General features: G+C 36.4%; 1 protein-coding gene across 1 annotated transcript; it reads left to right on the forward strand.

Annotated features, from left to right (window-relative positions):
• The first annotated feature begins 1160 nt into the window (after nt 1–1160).
• LOC108487281 (protein GLUTAMINE DUMPER 6-like) lies at nt 1161–1463 on the forward strand. Its single transcript, XM_017791584.2, has one exon. The coding sequence runs from the start codon at nt 1161–1163 to the stop codon at nt 1461–1463; it is 303 nt and encodes a 100-aa protein (XP_017647073.1).
• The last annotated feature ends 18513 nt before the right edge of the window (nt 1464–19976 follow it).

Below are 19976 nucleotides of genomic sequence, written 5' to 3' on the forward strand. Positions count from 1 at the left end.
CAACATATTAATCACTAGTCACTAAACTCGTTTTGGTATAGATATTGAAAAATGAAAAACAATCTCCTCCAATTTTATTTTAATTATTTAATTTAATTCTTTTAAAGATTGGTTTTGTTAAAACATTATAGTTTTAAAAATTAAAACAACTCACTTAATGTAATCAAGTTGATTCGAACATAAAATTTTAAAATTTTAAAATTTTGAAATTTTAATATTATTATTAAATCAAAACCTCGTTACAATTAAAATCAACATTTTATTATATTCTAAAACAAAAATCTTAATAATGAAATCCAAATGTTACCTCTATAAAATTTGCATAATAGATGACCTTTCCTAGATGCTTCCCTAGATTCCATAGTCTCAAAATTTTCATGTTTCTAACAAAGTAAGAGTTTTTAATTTAGATGTTTATAAACAATTAAACTATCCTGATAAAATTTTTGTGTTATCTTTTGTAAAAAATAGTCATAGATTTTATTTAATCATTTTTATACTTAATAAAAAGAAAAAGGAAAAGAGAGCACTTAGAAATATCCTTCAAACAAAAGGGTACACTTAGGCATCACCTAATCACAATCATCAATAACAAAAGTTATTTGCATAAAATATGTTCCTATTTGTAATTTTGTAATTTTATCATTTAGGAATTTAGTTTTTATATTTTTACATTTCAAAATGTAGGTCCAATTGTTAATGTCTCCTTAAAATTCTTCTGTCAAACATGTTTGTGTGACATTTTAAAATTAAAAAAATCACTTAATAACCATGTAACAAAAAAAATTGTAATAAACTTAAATTTAACAAACAAACTTTAATAATTTTTAAATTTAAAAAAAAATAAATTGAATGTATAAGAACTTAAATCACATTTTAACCTATTTATTAATTATCTATATAATGACTAAAGTGCAATTCCATAGAACAAATAAGAATCATAAAAAAATGCTTTAGCAATGGGCATCTCAAGAAAACTCCAAGAATCTTCCTTTTAGCTAAAAGCATCACTAGTGATATAATATGTTAAAATTTTCATTTTCATTTTTTTGCTTTTGCCCCCCCTTCCTCTTCAACTATAAATTCGTCATCTTCCACCAACCTTTCATTTCATTACATCCTTCTAAAAAAAATTTAAGGGCGAAAAAGAGAGTAGAGAAATGGGTGCAACAAATACAACACCAAGCATCAAATTAACCACTAGCTCTCCATTACCATACCTCTTTGGTAGCTTAGCTTTGGTGTTAATTTTGATAGCAATGGCATTGGTTCTTTTGGCGTGCTCCTATAGGAAACGATCATCGAATTCACTCTCCGATGAAGCTCGGGTTAACAAGGAAAGGGAGATGGATCTGGTTCTCGATTCGGAGCCGAAAATCGTAGTGATCATGGCCGGAGATGATAAGCCTACTTTCTTGGCTAAACCAGTCTCTTCTACAACTTGTTGCTGTGATCAAGTTTGAGAAAAAGGCCAAAAAGACCAATTTTTTTTTTTAAACTCAATTTTGTTTTTTTTGGGGGTCCTTAAATGGACTTGCGGGAACACGTTAAATTCATGAGTAATTAACATTTTAATCAATAATTTATATGGTGCATGCCAAACATCTTTTGGTGCTTATTATGAAATGGAAAAGTGAAGAATAATCACTTTTAATCAATGGCTTATGTGCTTGGAATCTATGTACGTTTTCTTTTTTTTCTTATTGGTGATGTTTTTGGGTGATAAAATTGGAGTTAAAATTACTCGTGGACACGTTGAATTTTGTAAAATTTTGTTTTTCTATGCGTAAATGAGAGGAAGTTTGAATGGATTTTCCAAATAAGCTATAAACTCCCAATTGGTAAGTTTTCAATGTAAAGTTCTGGTTTAATTACAAAATTTTAACCCGTGAAATGCTCTTTTTTTGGTTAGTGGATGCGGCGTCAAGAAAATGCACTACTGAAAAATTGATGTTTCATTTGAAAGTAGGTTTTTTTTTTTTAAATAAACGCATTTGGGTGGATCCCATAATAACTATTTTAAATTTACGGTTACAGTTAAAAAAATCAAAAGGAGGAGCTTGAAGTTATTGGATGAAATTATGTCAAAGTTTCAAAAATTGTATTGGTAGTCTTGAACCTATTCAACTAGTTATTGAAAGAGAGATATAATGTGTGTTCTCTTCCACAACTATAATCGGTTTCTTTATCTTTTTAGTGTTGAAACCTATTGAATTAGTTGAAAGACAAACACAAATTTCTCAAATAAAATGATCATACATGTCATGATCAATGAGGATTTGGTATTACTTTTTCGCCCTTATAATTTTAACCATAGATTTAGAATGGACCTCACGAGATTCAACTATAATGAATCTTTCTATAGACGCGACCAAAATTTAGTGATTTAATTTAGTGCTTTTTCTTTTTGTCCACATTAATTCTAGAATTTGGTAGGTTTTATCAATTTGGTCACTAAATTTGGGTTATCTCAAAATATGATGGCGTAACGCTATGTGATAATGTCCAGTTGTAGAAGCCCAAATTGCCCGAGCCCGATTTCATCAAAACCCAACCAAACCTCTAAACCCACTAAAACCCTTAACCCATGACTCATTTACATCTACCCAAACCCATTATAAAACCCAAATATTAAACCCAATTCAAAAGCTCATTAAACCAAAAAAAAAACCAAGAAACCCTAGCCACCTAGCCACTTTCCCACTTGCCCCATTTTTCCTCCCATTTTTTATATCCATTGTCTGCCACCATCACCTACAAAATAGAAAAAGAAATAATAAAAAATCATGTAAAAGATGGCTATAAAAAGCCATTCAAAAATCATGTAAAAAGGGGGGGAATTTTTTATCAATACAAAGAATTTATCTTCATTTTTGCATCAATATTAGCAGATTAAAACCAAGAAAGAAAGTGGATAGCGTAGAATACAAACCAAAAATCTCAGAAATCGAAAGCTAAAAAATACCTAAATGTGATTTTATCTTCTTTATTATTTTACTCTTATTTTTATTTTTATTTTTTTTTCCTTTTTTGAATCTATTAATCTATATATATATCATAATAAAAAATATAATAAAATATATATATATACAAAACAAATATAAAAGAAAAATTTTTACCTTTTCCTACCATCACAGGTCTTGTGGCCGGCGGCCGGCGACAGACGGCGTTGACAGTCGGCCGGTGACCGGCTCTGACTGATTCCCTTCCCCTCCCTTCTCTCTCCTTCTCTCTTCCTCTCTCTTTTTTTTCTTTCCTCTCACCAAATGAATTTTTTGGTTATTTTAGGCCTTATATAGCCCTCCAAAATGACGTCGTTTTGACTTGGACCGATTCGACCCGACTCGACTCGCCTAGGATCCGCGTTTTTTTAAGGAAGGGCTAATTGCACTTTTAGCCCTTCCGCTTTTTATTATTTTGCAATTAAGTCATTATTCGTTTTTTTAATTTGGCCCCGAAATTTGTTGCGATTTTCAATTTAGTCCCCGCTGATGTGCTGAGTTTTAATGGGAAGGAATATTTGTTGTTTTGGCCCCCCACTATTTCCGCACATGTTCAATATAGTCCTTTCCTTTTATTTTTATTTCAATTTTGCCTCAAATATTTTGTTTTTAGTTCAATTTAATTCTTTTAGTTACTTTACTATTTAAATTAATTATTTTAGTATTATTATCATATTTTATTTACTTATGTAGTGTGTTAATAATTTTTATCATTTCTAATACGTATATATATATTATATGTATTTTATATATATTATGTATATATTTTTATGCCATTAGTTATATATTTCTTATACTATTCCATGTATGTATTTTATATCATCTTATGCATATATTCTCAAATACTATTATATATACATATATATATATATATATATATTTAAAATACCATATTGTGTATATATTATTATTACAAATTATTACTATTGCTAGTATTATTATAACTATTATTATATTAGTGTATATTTTATGTACATATGTATATATATATTTTGTACATACCATTATTTTATATTATTATTGTAAATTTTTATGTATATATTTTTTATGTACGTTTCCTAATATTTTCTTTTATTATAGATATTATTATTATTATTATTACATACTTTTATTATATGCATATATATATGTATTTTTTGTACATATTATTATTTTATATTATTATTACCAAATATATCATTTTTCCTATTTTATTATTAGTACATGATTTGTTTTTATTTTTATTTTTTTGTAAATATTATTATTATTGTTATTCTAATATTCTAGTATTACGTGTTAATATTTTTCATTAATGGTATCATTTTTTTAAGTCCTTTATCTATTTTTAATTTCTCACTTTAGGAATATTTTTCTCATGTTTTAATTAATTTCAAAAATAAGGCAATGTACCAATTTAATATTAAGCCATCGATTTCATCGCTATTTTGGGTGAAATTTGTCGGCTTGTGTTAAAAAACGGGACACCCTTTCTAATAAAAAAATCGAAAACTAAAAATTCTCATTTTTCAATTGGATCACGAGTAAATGTCAAATTGAATTCGTATTTTTGAAAATCAAGTCAACACATGTTTATGAGATACCAATTTTGGGCGTCGCGAGGGTGCTAATACCTTCCTCGCGCATAACTGACTCGAACCCCAATTTTTCTCTGGACTTTCACGTAGACCTAAATTTGGCCTTCTTTTTGTTTTAAAATAATTTTATTAGGTGTCCGATCACACCTACAAAAAAGGATCGGTGGCGACTCCCTTTGTTAATAAAATCGAAAGTTGGTTTTCAAATGTTTAATAAATCGCCCCAATTAGTGACCAACCGAAAGAGAAATTTTTTTTTTCGCATACATGGCGACTCCACCGGGACTTCCATTTTGAGAGTCGAGTTGAATTAAACGCGTGTTGTCAAAATTTTCAAATTTCCATGTTCAAATTAATATTTAATCATGATCCTTAAGTTTTGTTTTCGAAAAAATCATACATACGTATCTCCTAATTTGTTTTATCTTTCGTTTTAGTTTTGTAGTTTTAAAATAAATGAAAGGATTACAAGTTTCTCCCACACACCGTGCACTTGTATTTTGCATAACATGAGCTCTCTACCCGGGCTCCGCCCCTGTTTAAGTGAAAGTAAACGCTACGCCTTCGTGAGTTAACTCGTCCCTCTGCACAGGCTAGTGAATGCTTTCGGGTTACATATGACTTATGCTTTCGTGAGTTAACTTGTCCCTCCGTATAAGCATAAGTAAATGTAATCCCTCGAATTGAACTCGTGAGTCTGTGATGGGCTATGACCGAGGCTTCGTACTAATCTTAGCAGATGACAGTACGGACAATTCGAGTACCTATCTAGAACCAAAACCGCATATAATAAACCATACGAGCCACCTAACTAGAGCCATACCGAACTTCCATCCGTTTAGTAGTCACCAAAATAAGTGCACGGAAGGAACGCCTCTTGCCTTTTGCATTTTCACTTTCTATACAAAGGGGATTGGGTCTGTTTAATAAACTAGATTTGGGTAGTTTGATTCGTTAAATTTTCCATATTTTTTCTGTCTGTATTTAATTACTAATCAAGGTTGTTTGTCTTTGCCGTATTATTTTTCATCATGCATTATAGGCATCATATTAGAAAGGTGTTGACTAAAGATCAGTTGCCAAAAAACGAGTTTCTAATGGAAGAGTCAATTATACAAACAACCGAGAAAAATGCCGTAGTCCGAAATTGGTCTCTAAAAACTCAGAAAGAAAAAGGGGATAGTCTACGGGAGGGATGTATTGCCAATCTGCCCGAGCACGTAACTGTGAATGTTCGCCAGAATAACCTTGAAGATTTGGTTCGGGTTTGGAATCAGTGGGACTCAGACACTAGGGGTATCTTCACTGAGAGGTATGGGGACATAGCCAACTTGATTGCTGTCAACATAGACGAACGATTGATCCAAGCCATGGTCAGATTTTTGGATCAGGCTTACCAATGTTTTACTTTCAACCAGGAAGACATGACCCCGACTATAGAAGAGTACGCTTTTCTGCTTCGTATCGATAATGTACAACCCTATACGATATATGTGAAAGAACCTAAGCCGATGACCTTCAAGAAAAAGTTGGTGAGATTGACAGACATGACTGACGCATGGGCCGAAAAACAGATAAAGAAGAAGAATGAAACCATTTGTATTTCATGGTCTGCCCTACGAGATTTGATTCTGAACCATCCCGACATGTTGAAAAGGATAAATCTATTCACTTTGGCCATTTACGGTTTGATCATTTTCTCGAAAGTTCTCGGACATCTTGAAGTTGCAGTAGTCGATTTCTTTAAAAGGTTAAAACAAGGAATCAACCCCGTCCCGACTATCCTAGCCGAGACCTTCAGATCCCTAAATAGTTGTAGGAAAATGGGGAAATGACGCTTTATCGGATGCGCGCAGTTACTAAATGTCTGGATTTTGAGTCACTTTTGGAAACTAGAGCGTACCCCGTTCCATATGTTTTCAAAAACATTTGCCCCGTTGGAAGCTTATCTCAAGAAAGAATGGCCAAAGGAAGTCACTGAATAGCATTGGGTCTCAGTTTTTCAGAACCTTCGAGCTGAGGATATAACGTGGAGAGCACTATGGATACGCCCTTCGGCTCTGCTATACAAGGTCGGAGATCAAGATTAGGTACCACTACTCGGATTATGGGGAGGAGTCGGATATGCCCCACTATTAGTCCAAAGGCAATTTTCTTTGCGACAATTCATACCCACCACTAGAGGATTGGCACAATCCGAATTCGCTTTCACAAGCGAAGGGTATATGAAGAGGGTCTGAGACACTGCAAAGTCTTGGAAGAAAGTTCATCTCATGAAATTGGCTCTATACGCTGATACCCTCACCCAAGATTACGACATATGGAGAAAGCAACGAGCGAACAGTCAGCAAATCTCGTCAACGAACTACACCGTCCAGAATCCTTTCTCGGAAGAAATGCCGTCTGAGCTAGAAATGGCAAGACAAGAATTTGAACGAGAAAAGGCCAAGATGTCTCAGGACCTTAGTGCTCTTCAAGAGGAAAACTACCAATTAAATATTGACGTTCAGATTGAAAGATCCAGAACTGAGAAAGTGCAAAAAGAAGTTAAAGTCGTGAGAAATGACTTACGAGACCTCCATCTGGAAAATAAAAAGTTAAGAGGCATAATAAAAAATAGTGAAATCAAGGTGTCGTCGCGAGAATGGAAAGAGGAGATAAGCAACATTAAAGGAGGGATGGAATTTTGGAAAGGAAAAGCAAAGAAAGAGGAAGAAAAAGCTGCGCAGGCTATGATAGAATTGAGGAAGAAGAACGCCAAATATGAAGTTGTGTCTGTCGAGGTGATGACTAGTCGATCTAAACGTCAAGAACTAAAAGAAAGGATACGAGGGTTAGAAGATATGCTGCAAGATCATCAACAATAGTTAGATACTCTCTTAAAGGCTTTGGAAGAAAATGATAGTCAGTATGATAGAGACGTTCGTGCTTATGAAGAGGGCCTCTAGGAAAAAGAAAGGCAACTTAGCTATTTGATCAATGAAGTTTGTGGGGTAGCAATGCACGTGGTACAATTATCGGAAGAAGCTAAAAATCTCAGTTGCCAATTCCCACCAAGCCAACGATCGAGCATATCGGAATTCTTAGAGTGAATAAAGAAATATGGTGATATAGCTAGAAAGTTTGTGTAATAGCTGAATCAAAAATGGCAAAATATTTTGTAATGAACTCTTTTGATGAATGAAATGCTTAAATAGGGGCTATCTTGAAATCAACACCAATTCCTTACATGTCATTCATGACCAACATTCATTTGACATTCAAGCATTCATGCATTTATTCATTCATTCATGGCATATCCCGTACTCATTTGCTGAGGTTAAAATGTACAATTCACAGTTGCAATACTTCAAATCTGGAACCACGCCACTCGTATAGAACGCGTCGGTAAACTAGAACAATGGAGGCTGAATTCAATGAAAGGATTGAAAGAATAGAAAGAATCCAAAAGGAATTACAAGAGCAGTTGGCTAGGTCACAGCAAGAGACGAGAGACTTAATGGTGAGATCACGAGAAGAATCGCTCAAACAGAAGGATCAAATGGCCAAGATGATGGAGATGATGTCAGCTTTAGTTAAAGGAAAGGGACCCATGCAGAGCCCTGACATCGAAGAATCTCGGTCAAGAGTTAATCACAATCAAGACCCGCTCTATCCCCCCGGATTCACTCCACCACACATCCACGCAGCACAAAGAGGGTACACCCAAGGAAAACCCATAGACCCAGAGCAACGGCCGGTACCACATACTCATTTAGGGCAAGGAATATTCATATCAAATTCTGGGGCTAATCCAGCCAATCCAATTATTCCAGATTTGGACGATCCAGCGGAAATAGCCAGGTTGAGAACGGACGATCATGAGGCTCAAGAGAAGTATAGGAGCTTAGAGGAAAGACTCAAAGCAATAGAGGGTACTGAAGCCTTCTCTGCACTAAGTGCAAAAAAACTCAGTTTGGTGCCCGATCTAGTTCTGCCTCCGAAGTTCAAGGTGCCTGATTTCAAAAAATACGATGGCACGAGATGTCCAAAGGCGCATCTTGTCATGTTTTGTCAAAAAATGACGGTTACGTGAATGAAGACCAGCTACTCATACATTGTTTTCAGGATGGTCTAGTAGGATCGGCTCTTCGGTGGTACAACCAGCTTAGTAGGGAAAGGATCCGATCTTGGAAGGACTTGGCATCAACATTCTGTGAGCAATACAAGCATGTATCGGATATGGTGCCAGACCGGATGACTTTGTAAATGATGGAGAAAAAGCCGTCAGAAATTTTTAGACAGTATGCGCAGAGATGGAGGGATGTCTCAGCCCAAGTGGAACCCCCATTAACAAAAAAGGAGATAACTGTTCTTTTCATCAACACTTTGAAAGCACCGTTTTATGACAAACTAGTGGGAAGTGCCACGAAAGACTTTGCGGATATTGTAACATCCGGTGAGCTTATAGAGAATGCCGTCAAGAGCGGTAGAATGGAAGGTCAAGAAAGTTCAAGAAGGGCAGTGCCCATAAAGAAGAAAGAACCAGAAGCCCACATGGTGGGAATGGGAAGCCGTTATGCCCCTAACCCATATCCAAACCAACCCCGACCTCGAAATTATCCTCCTCCGAATTTCTATTATCCTCCTCAGACCCCTTACTACCAAGCACCACCTCCTTCCTACCCCGTATACGCCATGAACAACCAAAGGCCCGTCACTACATTCCCACAAAACACTCTACCTGCTCAAAGGCAACCCAGAAATGAACCAAGACCACTAAGGCCCAATCCCGAGAAACAGCAATTCACCCCTGTTCCTGTGTTGTATGGGGAGCTATATCCAAAACTCCTAGAGAAGCAGTTAATATCTCCCCATTACATAGCACCCCTTAAACCTCCATACCCGAAATGGTACGATCCAAATGCTAGTTGTGCAGACCATGCCGGGAACCAGGGGCACTCTACGAAAAACTGCTTGGATTTTAAAAGGAGAGTTCAAGGGCTCATCGATGCTGGTATTCTGCGATTTGATGGCACTGGCGGTACATCCGGGAACCCATTCCCAAACCACGCTGAAGAGAATGTGAGCGCAATGGGAGAGGAGGACAAATGACAAAGTAGAAGATGGGTTTCTGAAATAAGAACACCTCTGTAGAAAATCTGGGAGGTACTAGCTAAAAAGAGGTTGCTCTGTCATCTTAACAGAATATCCGAAGGAAGAAATGAAAAAGGTCAAGGTTTTTGCAGTTTCCATGGAATCATAGGGCACAACATTCAGTCATGTGAGGAATTTAAAAGGGTACTTCAAAACATGATGGATAATAAAGAGATTGAGATCTTTTATAAAGGCAAAGAGCCCGATGGAGGAGAAATATACGCCTTTGACCATCAATCGTTAGGTTTTTCGTATAGCGCCGACCGACCATTAATAATTTATTACGACGCGAAGAAGAAGCCGATGAAACCAAAATTGATAATCGAGGTACCATCTCCTTTCCCCTACAAGGACAATAAAACAGTACCATGGAAATATGACGTTAATATCGTCACACCTGAAGATGAAAAACCCAAAACCATGACTGGAAGCGTCGGAGAAGTAGGTCATTTCACTCGTAGTGGAAGATGTTATTCGAAGGAGGTGAAGAAGAACAGTGACTTGAAACAAAAAGGAAAAGCACCGATGCACGTGACTGAAGAGGAGCATGAAACTGTGCCTAAACAAGAAGCTAAAAAGCCTGTGGACAAGGAGGAAGCACAGGAATTCTTAAAATTTATCAAACACAGTAAGTACAATGTGGTAGAACAATTGAGTAAGCAGCCAGCGCGAATCTCGGTATTATCTCTACTGTTGAATTCAGAACCACATCGAAACGCTCTGCTGAAAGTGTTAAATAAAGCTTATGTGGCAAACAATGTATCCGTTGAAAAACTGGATAGATGGATGAACAACTTGAATGCGGATAATTTCATTTCTTTTAGTGATGATGAAATACCGCCCAATGGTAGAGGCTCAGTGAAAGCATTGCATATCACAACCCGTTGTAAGGGCTATATAATACCGAATGTGCTCATCGACAATGGATCGACACTCAATGTCATGCCTTTGGCTACACTTTCCAGGATTCCGATAGATTTGTCCTATCTAAGGCCCTGCCATTCTACAGTAAGGGCATTCGATGGATCAAGACGAGAAGTTATGGGAAAAATCGAGATCCCTCTAGAAGTGGGTCCCTACATATACGATGTTGAGTTTCAAGTTATGGACATCACACCATCATATAATTGTCTCTTGGGAAGACCTTGGATCCATTCTGCTGGAGCAGCCCCATCATCCCTCGATCAAAAGGTGAAATTTATAATGGATGGTTGTTTGGTCACTGTCGAGGGAGAAGAAGACATTGTCGCATCTATCTCTGCTGACGCGCCATACATTGAAGTAAGCAAAGACGCAGTAGAATATTCTTTTCGATCCGTTGAATTCGTCAATGCCACATTCGTCGCTGAGGGAAATAGAATTCCCGTACCAAAATTGTCAAGAAATACCAGGATGAGTGTCAAACTGACTGTAGGAAGGGGAGCTCGAGCGATAAAAGGTTTAGGGAGATATTTGCAAGGAATAGTCAGGGCTCTAAAGCCAGTGCACCACAAGGCCAGATACGGTTTGGGGTTCCAGCCGGACATGTGTCAAAGAAGAAAACAGTGGAAAAAAGATCAGGAGAGAAGGATTGCGAGAACTTTGGGCCGAGAAGTAGAATGGGAGCCCATAACATACCCTCCTTTGTCAAAAACATTTACATCTGCGAGAATGATATACCCCGGACAGGATAATATACAAAGCACACTGTTATTATTTGAAAGGGGTCTTCAGAATGTCAGTATAAATGTCATTGACAAAGGAAGTGAGGCTATTAAAGATGTTTCAACGATACGCCATTGTCCTCCTGGTTTCATGTTGAACAATTGGACCGCCGAGGACCTTCTTGTAGTTTATAAGTCTTCAGAGTAATGCTCAAACATTAACCCTCTATTGTGTCCTTAGATATAATACAATTCTTTTGTAAGAGCTTGCATTCGTTCTTTATCATTTAAATGAATATCAATGAAGATGTATTTTATCACGATCTTTCGCATTATCACTAATTTCATAATCATCTCCTCATTTCATAGCCTATCTGTACATTTGCCTCATACCATGCCATAACATTTCATTTGTTAGTTCCAATACTTGGATGCCCCTCTATAGTTTCCTTTTCCATTCAACTTTCAGGTGCTCGGATATCAACAGCATGAACAAACCCGTTACGAGTCTTGAAATCGATTTTGAGAAGGCTGTTTGTTTAGGAGAATTTGAAGTCGAAGAAAATGCTGAAGACTATGTCTCGTCTCTTGACTTGCTAAGAATGGTGGAATAAGAGGATAAACAGATTTTGCCTTATCAAGAATCTGTTGAAACAATAAATTTGGGAACTGAAGAAAAGAAGCAAGAAGTGAAAATTGGGACTTCTATTTCAGAGGACACTAAGCATAATTTGATTGCTTTGCTCCGCGAGTACAAAGTTATATTCGCCTGGTCATATCAAGACATGCTAGGATTGGATGAAGATGTAGTAGTCCATAAGCTCCCATTAAAGCCAGAATGCAAACCCGTTCAACAAAAGTTAAGACGGATGAGACCCAAAATGTTGTTGAAGATAAAAGAGGAAGTCAAGAAGCAATTTGATGCTGGCTTCCTACAAGCCTCCAAATATCCAGAATGGGTAGCTAACATAGTCCCGATACCAAAGAAAGATGGCAAAGTACGAATGTGCGTGGATTACCGTAACCTAAATCGAGCAAGTCCTAAAGATAATTTTCCCTTACCACACATTGATACGTTGGTGGATAACACAGCAAAACATTCATTGTTTTATTTCATGGACGGATTCTTAGGGTATAATCAGATCAAGATGGCCCCTGAGGATATGGAGAAAACTACCTTCGTAACAATGTGGGGAACATTCTGCTACAAGGTGATGCCATTTGGGTTAAAGAATCTCAGGGCAACATATCGGAGGCTATGGTGACGTTATTCCATGACATGATGCATAAAGAAATAGAGGTCTACGTCGATGATATGATTGCTAAGTCCCGAGGGGAAGAAGAGCATGTAGCGAACCTAAAGAAGTTGTTCGACAGACTGATAAAGTTTCAGCTAAAGCTCAATCCGTCCAAATGTACGTTTGGGGCTATCTCAGGAAAATTGCTTGGCTTCATCGTCAGCGAGAGAGGCATTGAAGTTGATCCAGATAAAATAAAAGCCATTCAAGAGTTACCACCCCCGCGCACGCAAAAGGAAGTTAGAGGATTTTTAGGGAGATTAAACTACATCGCCCGATTTATCGCTCAACTTACCAACCAATGCGACCCAATTTTTCGACTCCTTCGAAAACATAATCCCGGAGAATGGAACGAGGAGTGCCAAGTGGCTTTTGACAAGATAAAATAGTATTTGTCTAATCCTCCAGTGCTAGTACCGCCAATACCGGGAAGACCATTGATATTGTATTTGACTGTGTTCGAGAATTCAATGGGTTGGGTACTGGGGCAACACGACGAGTCAGGAAAGAAAGAAAAGGCGATCTACTACCTCAGCAAAAAGTTTACCGAATATGAGGCAAAGTATTCGTCCATGGAAAAATACTGCTGCGCTCTGGTTTGGGTAGCTCGGAGACTCAGGCAATATATGCTGTATCATACGACATGGCTAATTTCAAAGTTGGACCCAATAAAGTACATGATGGAATCACCTGCACTCTCAGGAAGAATGGCACGATGGCAGATCTTACTATCAGAATATGATATCGTCTATATGAGCCAAAAGTCGATAAAAGGGAGCGCAATAGCTGACTTCTTAGCAACTCGAACAACGGAGGAATACGAGCCATTGAAATTTGATTTCCCAGATGAAGACTTAATGTGCATTACAGAAAAAGAATGTGAGTCATCAAAAGAAAAGTCATGGAGGATGAGCTTTGATGGTGCATCGAATGCATTGGGGCATGGGATTGGAGCAGTCTTAGTATCACCAGAAGGGAACCATTATCCGTTCACTGCCAGGCTGAATTTCTTCTGTACCAATAACATAGCGGAATTGAAGCTTGTATCATGGGACTTCGTGCAACAATTGAACGAAACATCCAAACTTTAGAAGTATATGGAGACTCAGGATTAGTGATTTATCAGATCTGTGGAGATTGGGAAGTGAGGGATTCAAAATTAGTCAAATACAGTGATCTCGTGGCAGGGTTGATTAAAGAATTCAAAGAAATAACTTTTAATTACTTTCCATGAGAAGAAAACCAGTTAGCTGATGCCCTGGCCACTTTGGCTTCAATGTTTAAAGCAAACAGAGAAACAGAAATAATGTCTCTTCAAATGAGCATATATGAAGTCCCTGCACATTGTTTCAGCATTGAGAAAGAGCCAGATGGGCAGTCATGGTTCCATGATATCTTAGAATACATCAAGAATCAAAGGTATCCCGAGCAAGCAAATGTGAACACAGAAGAACAATCAGAAGAATGGCAGCGGAATTTATTCTTGATGGGGACATCCTATACAAAAGAGGAAAAGATCAGGTGCTCTTGAGATGCGTGGATACAGTTGAAGCCAGAAAAATACTTAAAGATGTCCATGAAGGAATTTGCAGGACACATGCCAATGGTTTCACTATGGCCAGGAAGATTATAAGACTCGGATATTACTGGCTGTCGATGGAAAGCGACTGCATTAATTTCGCACGAAAATGCCACAAATGTCAAATTTATGGTGATAAAATTCATGTAGCCCCTTTGCCCCTTCACGTCATGACTTCTCCGTGGCCTTTTTCTATGTGGGGCATGGATGTTATAGGGCCAATCTCTCCAAAAGCTTCTAATGGACATCGGTTTATTTTTGTGGTCATTGATTACTTCACAAAATGGATAGAAGCCGCATCGTTTGCCAATGTGACAAAGACTACAGTTTGCAGATTTTTAAAAAAGAAAATCATTTGTCAATATGGTTTGCCTGAAAGAATCATATCAGATAACGCCTTGAATTTGAACAACAAGATGATGAAAGAAGTGTGTGAGCAATTCCAAATAAAACATCATAACTCCTCACCCTATCGCCCAAAGATGAACGGAGCTGTTGAAGCAGCCAATAAGAATATTAAAAAGATTATTGGGAAAATGACCGAGACATATAAAGACTGGCACGAGAAGCTACCATTTGCTTTGTATGCATATCGTACATCTGTGCGAACATCTACGGGAGCAACTCCTTTCTCTCTGGTCTATGGAATGGAAGCTGTGCTACCCATCGAAGTTGAGATCCCCTCTCTACGAGTCTTAATGGAATCAAAACTAGAAGAAGCAGAATGGGTTCGAGCTCGATATGACCAGTTAAACCTTATTGAAGAAAAACGTCTGCAGGCAGTCTGCCATGGACAGGTGTACCAGAAGAGAATGATCGCAGCCCATGACAAGAAGGTATGACCAAGAGAATTCCACGAAGGAGAACTCGTGCTGAGGAAGATTCTCCCAATACAAAAAAATTTTCGAGGAAAATGGGCGCCAAATTGGGAAGGTCCATACGTCGTAAAGAAGGCATTCTCGGGCGAAGCTTTGATCCTCACTGAGATGGATGGGAAAGAGTTACCGAGTCCAGTGAATTCAGATGCTGTAAAGAAATATTATGCTTGAAAAAGGAAACCAAGATGAAAACCCGAAAAGGGCATATAAAAAAAGAAAAAAGAAAAAGGGTGATCAAGGTGAAAACCCGAAAAGGGCGTCTTGATTAAACACAAAAGATTAGGATGAAAACCCGAAAGGGCATTCTAATGAAGCAAACCCGGGCTTAAAGAACAAGGCGTTTTCAACGGTGGGTCAAATAGTGAGACTACCGTATTTGAAGCATTTCTGAAAGCTCGAAATCTTTTACGCAAGAAGCCATGCTCGAAAAGATTCTTGATTGAGGAACATGGAAGAGTTCATACATTGAATATCTAGAGCATTTGTATTCGTTGAATGCAATCCCTTTTCTCTTTATGACACTCTTTTACTATCATTGGTTAACTTTCTTTGTTTGCTATATATTGAATAAATGTGAGGTATCTTTTTGTCCCTACCTGACCATTTTCACGCATCTCATTATGTGATTCATTTACATGATAAATAGTGAAATGACATACTCTAAACGAAAGAAATGTTAAGCATTACCTGGGTAAGAATTTGATAAGTACAAGAGCCTCAATGCAAGGACAAAGCTCAACCAGGGGCAAAAGAGTGATATTTGAGAAACATTGATTACTTGTGAAAATTGAGGACGGGTACAGGGCCTAAAGAGAAAGTCAGGAGCCGAAGTAATGAATACAGATCATCACGAAAATCGTGATGAAAAAGGGCATACGACAAACATGCCTAAGACACATAGAATAATCATGTAGGCATAAAATCATTTACGAAAAACATGTGCATATCATGATAACATCATGCATGACATATACAGGTACTCCAGTAGAGTAAGAAGATGTGATGATAGCTGAAAAGACACATGAGTTCCACCAAATGACATGTTCTGGTATTCTGATGTTTTATTTCAAAATTCAATTCATATTGCGAGAGGTGAGTTGAGCCTCGGGACACGTTGAGGTATTGTCAATTTTTTCGTATGTTTCAAAAATCAACTCATATTGCGAGAGGTGAGTTGAGCCTCAAGACGCACTGAGGTATTTTCAAAAAAAAAAATCAACTCATAGTGCGAGAGGTGAGTTGAGCCTCAGGACACACTGAGGTAATTTCAATTTCTGTTGTCAAAAAAATCAACTCATATTGCGAGAGGCGAGTTGAGCCTCAGGTCACACGCCGAGGTATTTTCAATTTCCGTTTTTCAATTTCTGCCTTTCAAAAAAAAATCAACTCATATTGCGAGAGGTGAGTTGAGCCTCAGGACACGCTGAGGTAATTTCAATTTCTGTTGTCAAAAAAAATCAACTCGTATTGCGAGAGGCGAGTTGAGCCTCAGGTCACATGCCGAGGTATTTTCAATTTCCGTTTTTCAATTTCTGCCTTTCAAAAAAATCGACTCATATTGCGAGAGGTGAGTTGAACCTTGGCTCACGCGCTGAGCTATTTTCAATTTCTGTCTTTCAAAAAAATCAACTCATATTGCGAGAGGTGAGTTGAGCTTCAGATCACACACTGAGGTATTTTTTCAATTTATATTTTTCAAAAAAATCAACGCACATTGCGAGATGTGAGTTGAGCCTCGGATCACATGTCGAGGTATTTTCAAAATCTGTTTTTCAAATTCTGTTTTCAAAAATCAACTCATATTGCGAGAAGTGAGTCAACTCATATTGCGAGAAGTGAGTTGAGCCTTGGCTCACGTGCTGAGCTATTTTCAATTTCTATTTTTTTCAAAAAATTCAACTCATATTGCGAGAGGTGAGTTGAGCTTTTTAATTTCTGCTAGAGTTGAGTTGAGTCTTTTAATTTCTGTTTTTCAAAAATCAACTCATATTACGAGAGGTGAGTTGAGCCTTGAGTCACATATCGAGGTATTTTTAAAATCTGCTTTTCAAGTTAAGTTTCAAAAATCAACTTATATTGCGAGAGGTGAGTTGAGCCTTGGCTCACGCGCTGAGCTATTTTCAATTTCTGTTTTTATTGTCTATTTTTAGAGAGTCAATTCATATTGCAAAAATGAGTTGAGCTCAGGAGCACATGCCGAGTAGAGAATAAAGATTGAAGCTGATTGAAGATGTCAGATTCTGCCTCCTTAAAGTTGCAGTGGAGTTGATCAAGGACATCAGATCTTGCCTTTCTGAAGTCGCAGAAGAAAAGACCACAAACCTTATCTCACTGAAGCGATAGAAGAGAAGATTGAAGTTGTAGATCTCACCCTTCTGAATTTATAGTGAAGTAGGTCGAAGCCATAAATTTTATATCCTTGAAGTTACATTGGAACAGATTGAAGCTACAAGGCGTATATCATAAGATGCAGTGGAGTAAACCAAAGCTACAAGATGCGGTGGACTGAAAAGGGACTAACTAAACAAGAAGAGTTCCAAAGCAAGTCAAGACCTAGCAAGACCGGGCAAATTTGGTCTTCCTTGAAAGTCTTTGCTCTATTCCTGTTGCACTACAATGAGCAAAGAGGGGCAGCTGTAGAAGCCCAAATTGCCCGAGCCCGATTTCATCAAAACCCAACAAAACCTCTAAACCCACTAAAATCCTTAACCCATGACCCATTTTCATCTACCCAAACCCATTACAAAACCCAAATATTAAACCCAATTCAAAAGCCCATTAAACCCCCCCCAAAAAAAACCAAGAAACCCTAGCCACCTAGCCACTTTCCCACTTGCCCCATTTTTCCTCCCATTTTTGATATCCATTGTCTGCCACCATCACCTACAAAATAGAAAAAGAAATAATGGAAAATCATGTAAAAGATGACTATAAAAAGCCATTCAAAAATCATGTAAAAAGGGGGGAAATTTTTTATCAATACAAAGTATTTATCTTCATTTTTGCATCAATATTAGCAGATTAAAACCAAGAAAGAAGTGGATAGCGTAGAATACAAACCAAAAATCTCAGAAATAGAAAGCTAAAAAATACCTAAAGGTGATTTTATCTTCTTTATTATTTTACTCTTATTTTTTATTTTTATTTTATTTTTTTCCTTTTTTCGAATCTATTAATCTATATATATACATCATAATAAAAAAATATAATAAAATATATATATATAAAAAACAAATATAAAAAGAAGAAAAATTTTCCTTTTCCGCCACCATCAAGCATGGTTCTTCTATCATGACGGACGGCATTGACGACTGACTCGGTGGCCAGGATCCCCCTGACGGATTCCCTTCCCCTCCTTCTCTCTCCCTTCTCTCTTCCCTCTCTCTTCTTTTTTTCTTTCCCTCTCACCAAATGAATTTTTTTGGTTATTTTAGGCCTTATATAGCCCTCCAAAACGACGTCATTTTGGGGGCTAAACTTAAGCCCCAAAACGACGTCGTTTTGACTTGGACCGGTTCGACCCGACCAGACCCGCCTAGGATCCGCGCTTTTTTTTAAGGAAGGGCTAATTGCGCTTTTAGCCCTTCCACTTTTTATTGTTTTGCAATTAAGTCATTATTTGTTTTTTTTAATTTGGCCCCGAAATTTGTCGCGATTTTTAATTTAGTCCCCGCTGATGTGCTGAGTTTTGATGGGAAGGAATATTTGTTGTTTTGGCCCCCACTATTTCCGCGCATGTTCAATATAGTCCTTTCCTTTTATTTTTATTTCAATTTTGCCCCAAATATTTTGTTTTTAGTTCAATTTAATTCTTTTTAGTTACTTTACTATTTAAATTAATTATTTTAGTATTATTATCATATTTTATTTACTTATGTAGTGTGTTAATAATTTTTATCATTTCTAATACGTATATATATATTATATGTATTTTATATATATTATGTATATATTTTTTATGCCATTAGTTATATATTTCTTATACTATTCCATGTATGTATTTTATATCATCTTATGCATATATTCTCAAATACTATTATATATACATATATATATATATATATTTTAAAATACCATATTGTGTATATATTATTATTACAAATTATTACTATTGCTAGTATTATTATAACTATTATTATATTAGTGTATATTTTATGTACATATGTATATATATATATATTTTGTACATATCATTATTTTATATTATTGTTGTAAATTTTTATGTATATATTTTTATGTTCGTTTCCTAATATTTTCTTTTATTATAGATATTATTATTATTATTACATACTTTTATTATATGCATATATATATGTATTTTTTTGTACATATTATTATTTTATATTATTATTACCAAATATATCATTTTTCCTATTTTATTATTAGTACATGATTTATTTTTATTTTTATTTTTTGTAAATATCATTATTATTGTTATTCTAATATTCTAGTATTCCGTGTTAATATTTTTCATTAATGGTATCATTTTTTTATGCGTCCTTTATCTATTTTTAATTTCTCACTTTAGGAATATTTTTCTCATGTTTTAATTAATTTCAAAAATAAGGCAATGTACCGATTTAATATTAGGCCATCGATTTCATCGCTATGTTGGGTGAAATTTGTCGGCTTGTGTTAAAAAACGGGACACCCTTTCTAATAAAAAAATCGAAAACTAAAAATTCTCATTTTTCAATTGGATCACGAGTAAATGTCAAATTGAATTTGTATTTTTGAAAATCAAGTCAACACATGTTTATGAGATACCAATTTTGGGCGTCGCGAGGGTGCTAATACCTTCCTCACAGAATCGACTCGAACCCCAATTTTTCTCTGGACTTTCACGTAGACCTAAATTTGGCCTTC

The sequence above is a fragment of the Gossypium arboreum genome, chromosome 7 (assembly GCF_025698485.1).
Source record: "Gossypium arboreum isolate Shixiya-1 chromosome 7, ASM2569848v2, whole genome shotgun sequence".
In the NCBI taxonomy this organism is placed as follows: domain Eukaryota; kingdom Viridiplantae; phylum Streptophyta; class Magnoliopsida; order Malvales; family Malvaceae; genus Gossypium; species Gossypium arboreum.